This window comes from Capsicum annuum, chromosome 9, assembly GCF_002878395.1.
Source record: "Capsicum annuum cultivar UCD-10X-F1 chromosome 9, UCD10Xv1.1, whole genome shotgun sequence".
NCBI classification, from domain to species: domain Eukaryota; kingdom Viridiplantae; phylum Streptophyta; class Magnoliopsida; order Solanales; family Solanaceae; genus Capsicum; species Capsicum annuum.
The window spans coordinates 10,499,529-10,505,186 of record NC_061119.1 but is presented as its reverse complement, the minus strand read 5'-3'; the positions used below and the strand labels follow the sequence as shown (position 1 = coordinate 10,505,186).

The 5,658-nt window shown below is 37.3% G+C and overlaps 1 protein-coding gene across 1 annotated transcript; it reads left to right on the top strand.

Moving 5' to 3' along the window:
* Positions 1-277: 277 nt before the first annotated feature.
* On the top strand, positions 278-5,658 carry LOC107843055 (interactor of constitutive active ROPs 2, chloroplastic; the record flags this gene model as incomplete). The annotated part of the gene is given in 4 exon segments (XM_016687205.2): positions 278-743; positions 1,619-1,704; positions 2,542-2,722; positions 3,588-5,658. Coding segments are annotated over 3 exon segments (1,818 nt in total). The 3' UTR covers positions 5,205-5,658.

Sequence of the window (5,658 nt, the reverse complement as noted above, 5' to 3'; positions counted from 1 at the left end):
GTAGTCGTAGTGTTACGCTTGTAGTTTAGTGTTCTTGGAGTTTTGTTTAATGTCTGTTGTTTCGGTAGATTGACTGTACTATTATTTTTGTGGTAGTTTTGTTCTGTTACTATATATTGTTTCTTTTACTCCTATTACTATTGTTTTTGCCTGAAACAACCTTTCTACCTCACCTCTTAGGTAGAGGTATTGAGGTATGTTGTTGTTGTTGCATTTTTTGGGGGTGGGGGTGGGGGATATTACCCGTTGGTTTGTGTTTTCAGAAGGAAACTTTTTTTTTCTGGTAATGTAAGACTGTTCATTTATTGTATGCAGAAGTACCGTCAGAGATGTGTTATTGTTGTACTTATTGAAGTTTGAATCTTTATCTTGTTTTCATGGGTTTAATGTAGCTGTATTTAATTGGAGCATTGATTTTTTCATGTGGGTTTGGTTTCTTTTTTGATAAAGTTTCAGTCTTTAAGGAGATATTTGTTTGGTTTCACAATGTGGGATGAATTTTTGGTTTCAAAGGCTTTGTCCATAGACTGTGTTCAGATGAAACTGCGTTCTTCTTCTTCTGTTGGTTTCTTGCCTGTTTAGATATGAAAATGAAGTGCTTTCAGTTTCTTTAGATTTGTATAACTTTACCCATAGTTGAGCCGAGGATCTATCGGAAACAACCTCTCTATCTTTGAGGTAGAGGTAAGGTCGGCGTACACTCTAACCTTCCTCCCTGGACACCAGTTTGCGGGATTATACCGGTATGTTGTTGTTGTTGTATAATCTTACCCAAAAATGGAAGTAGGAGAAAGATATTACCAAGAAAATTGAAGCTTAGTTTAAGAAAAATTGGATCAAGTACCCAAAGCCAACTAACTTTCTTCTTCTTGAAAACATGACTTGCTGCTTTGCAGTTGGGCTAATGGTCCTATTTTGCTGTTGCATCTGTTGTCAATATCTTCACATGTTGGAATTGTCTTTTCTGCTTATCTTTATACAAATGCTGTTTATTTAAAAAATAAAATGTTTCCCTTTATTGTCTCCTTGTTTCTATTTTTGCGTTGTATTTTTATTTTTATTCTAATTTTTGGCAACCAGTTGGTTGCTGTAGACATCTCCATTGAAGTAAGTAGGTTCTTTAGTTCAGATGTGTTTTGAAGTAATATAAAAATTAGAAAGATTCCTATGTCTGAAAAAAGTAATTTGGTGATTACTATGTTTTCTGTCCACTTTTGAGATATTTGTTGCAATATGATTTCAAATGTTTTTTTCTTATACACATGTTGTCCCAAAGATGTTATTTCTAAAGAGTGTAAAGAACATGAGTAAAGATAAAGAAAAAAAGAAAAAGTAGATATATGACTTAAGTAATGATATTTGTTTTCAACTTTTTTCTCCTTTTCCTTTTTTGGTTTCTTTTTTCCATTGTAAGGTTTGTTTGGTGGAGTGGAGGTAGTTTATCTGGAGTTTCTTTGAAGGGACAGTGTTGTTTGTTTAGTTTGATTTCCACTTTGAGTGTTTGATTAAAGTTTACATATACTTCATGAATCTTTATTTGTCTTTTGCATTTGTTCATATATTAGAATTTCTTCTCAGTCAGGGAATCCTCTGAACTATTTCATGTGTTGTGGGTCAGGTAGACTTTTGTACGAAGCTCGTTCAGTTTCTAATTTCTACATTTTGCTGCTGAGCGGAAACTGATATGCAGACACCAAAAGGAAGGTATTTTTATTCATATTTCATTCAGGTTGTTTATGGCCTCTTTTGCATCTGTCGATAGATAACGACAACAACATATCCAATGGAATCTCACAAGTGGGGTCTGGGGAGGGTGGTGTTTATGCAGCCTTACCCCAACTTGTGAAGATAAAGAGGCTGTTTTGATAGACCCTCGGATTTTGCATCTGTTTATATTTTGCGTATAATTCAAACGCCTTGCATTTCTAAAGAAAATCTTATTTTCTCCCTTTTCATGAGATCAGAACATTGGTTTGTTGGTCATTTGGTAAATGTGGATAAAGTGTTTCAACTATATAATTTATCAACTATACTTTTTTCAGATTAAATTATCGCCTTCTAGTTTTTTGTGCATTCCTTCCTAGTCCTCGGCTTCTAAGTCGGAAGAAGTTGTTTGTCTAGAACTCAGTGGTCCTTTTAACAATATTTAATAGTGTTAACTTACTGAAGAAATTATTCTCAAAATGCGTATAACTGTGTACTGTACATGCTGTCGAGGTTGAAGATTAGTAGATCCACGTTTTTCTGTTTGGGGAAAGAAATTATGTGATGTGGCCCTAGAAAGAAAGAAGTTAAAGCATTACTATGGGTGATCATCTTAAAAAAAGGTTATATTTAAACTTGTGTAACATATCGGCACAGCCAATGGAACATCTAGAAGACTCTGATGTGTGCTAAATGAAGCCAGTCGTAGACTTTTCGCTAAATCATTTGGTGTATTGTGCACAAAAAAAGAAGAAGAGAAAAATGACATACATTAGTAGAAAAAAACTTAGGTTGTCTGTTTGACTAACTTGTTCTCCTTCTCCCATGTTACTGAAGGACTGTTTCTGTGGAAGTGCCTCAAAGGACATCTGCTGCTACACTAAAGACAGCTCGGAAGCTCAAGACGCCAGGGTCAGATGCTGATTCTGTTTCATCTCCAAATCCTGCAAACAGGACACCTAAAGATAGGAGTCCAAAAGTTGTTTGTCGCCGGTCACCAAGGAGTCCGGTGATAGAGGTGCTTGTGCTATGTTATGTGTTTTGGATTCTCAAAACTTTTTGAATGGCTTTTATCACTAGGATTGAAATTTCAAAAAAAAATCTCATGTTTTTTTATTACTAATTAGTACAAGTGAAGTTATTTCTTTTCCATCACAAAATTATATGGTACTACTCCGAAAGGAAAAGAGGAGATATTATTTGAAGGTCTACCAATAATTCTGTCAATTAGGACTAGGTAAAATATGTACTTTTTGAACATTGCTGTTCATTTCATACTAAAAAACTACTTTCTCCGTTTCAATTTGTTTGTCTTGTTTTGACATAGCACAGAGTTTAAGAAAGGAAAGAAGATTTTTGAATCTTGTGATATCAAAATAAAAATATGTAGAATGTACCAAAATACCACTTAATCTTGTGGTGGCATGTGAAAAGCTAGAATAAAATTGTCACCAAAAAAGGGAAAAGATATTCTCTTTGAAATGGACTAAGGAAAGTGAGACAAACAAATTGAAATGGAGGGAGTAGTTATAGTTTCTTTTCATGGTTTAGCATATTAAAACCGCTAAAAGTGATTGAAGTAGATATCTTCTCTAAGGGCACGACCCTTTGCTTGCTTCTGATGCCTTTCCATATTTTGATGGTCCTTGTCCGTCATTATTGTCAGTGCAGAAACTGTCTTGCTCAGTTACTTGTTCGCTTTATTATGGATAATAATAGAGTTGCATTCGTTAAACAAAATTCGTTGCTTTTCTGACTTCGTAGTTGAAGGCATTGGTACTATATGTTAGTCGCTTGTTTCTGTTTCTAATTTATTCTTCTTTCATAGTTAAAGGTGCCGCCTATATTATTCTGATGCTTATTGCTCCTATTTGACAAAGCAGAAGAAGCGTCCTGTGAAAGCGTCTGACTTGGAAATGCAGCTTGCTCAACTCCAAGATGAGCTAAAGAAGGCAAAGGACCAGCTCAGTTCTTCTGAATCATTGAAGAAAAGGGCTCAACAGGATGCTGATGAAGCTAAAAAGCAGCTTGCACTGATGTCAGAAAAGCTTGAGGACTCTAAGAAGCAGCTGCTTGAACTCTCAGATTCAGAAGAAGCTCGACTACTGGAGTTACGCAAGATATCACAGGATAGAGACCGAGCATGGCAATCCGAGCTTGAGGCCATTCAGAAGCAGCATGAGCTAGACTCTGCTGCTTTGGCCTCTGCTATGAGTGAAATTCAGAAACTTAAAATTCAGCTGGACCGAGTGGCTGATTCTGAAGCCGCTCAAGCTCATCATGCTGAATCAGCTTATGTTGAGATACAAAGTTTAAGGATTGAACTTACAAAGACCCTAACATTGGTTGAGAAACTGAAAAACCAGCTTAATGAAAGCAAGGAATCTGAGGCGTATTCACTTGAAGAAGTGAGCAAAGCTCAAATGCAACTGGAAGTGGCCCTGATGACTGAGGATACTCTACGTTCTGAAGGTCTGAAAGCAATGGAGGCTTGCAGGACCTTGTCTTTGGAGTTGGAAAAATCAAAGGACCAAGTAGCTTCATTGGACGAACTTGTCAGCAAACTGCAGTCTGGTCTAGTAGAAGGAAACAGCGTTAACGTGGAAGCTGATAAATTAAAAGTTGAGCTGAGTACTATCCAAGCTGAGGTAAGTCAACTAAGAGCTGCTTTGGAGAATTCCGGGAGAAAGTATCAGGAACAATACATCCAGACCACCTTGCAGGTAAGTAGTGCTTATGAGCTGGTGGAATGTATAAAATCCGAATCAACTCAAAGGGAGCCTGAATGGGAGGCAAAACTGCATGAAGCAAAATCGGAAGTGGAAGAATTGAAAGAAAAACTGATGAGTGTAGAAGCTCAACTTCAAGATACTTCAGATGAGAATAAGGGGCTGAGTCCGCATGTTGAGCAAATGCAGTCAGCTGATAATAAAGAGTTTGAATTAGATGCTCAACTGAAGAGATCAGAGTCAATATTGGGAGATCTGCAAGCAAATTTATCAGACAAAGAGACAGAGTTGCAGAGCCTTATGGAGGAGAATGAGCAGTTGAAGTCAGAAATGAAAAGGAGGAAACTGGAGAGTACAAAAGTTAACGACGAGGCACTTGCCTTACTAGAAGAAGCAAAAATTGCAGAAAGAGAGGCCCTGATAAAGTTGGGAGATTTGACTGAGGAAGCCGATAAAAGCAGCAGAAAGGTAACTCGTGTCACTGAGGAGTTGAATGCAGCACAGGCTGCAAACTCGGAGATTGAAACCGAGCTTAGGAGGTTAAAAGTTCAATGTGATCAATGGAGAAAGGCTGCTGAAGCTGCTGTGTCTATGCTTTCAACTGGAAATAACGGGAAATATGTTGAGAGAACAGGTTCTTTAGACTACCACACTCTCGGTGGAAAGCTTGGTTCTCCACTGTTGGACGACTTGGATGATGACTCGCCAAAGAAGAAGAATAATAACATGTTGAAGAAAATCGGGTTTTTATTGAAAAAGGGCCAGAAGTAAATGAGTTGATTAACTGATATTTTGAAAAGTTGCTAAGCTAAGGAATCCCGAAAAGAGGATATTGTTGATTTACTATATCTAATGGGATTCGTTAAAGGGATGAAGTTACTCTTTTTGAGCATTACCCTTGGGTTCTCCCTCGATGTATGGAACAAAGGATGAAAGAACTTTGTAGCTAATTCTCAAGTTCTCCATCTCTAAGTTACTGCCGAAAGCTCTTAATGAGCGTAGTTGCTTGATTGATAATGGACTCTTTTTCCCTCTCCCTGCTCCTTTATTGGTTTGTTTTGAGTTTTTTCTTTATATTTGAGCAAATTTCAAGCATCCTTTGGGTCCACAACCCCAAGGAAGGATCGGGAAAGAAGTCTTAAGGCGCGAAGGGCTCTTCCTCATAGCCTTATTTGCGTCTTTAAACTTGATACTGTATAAAAGAAAATTTTCTCTTTGGATCGTT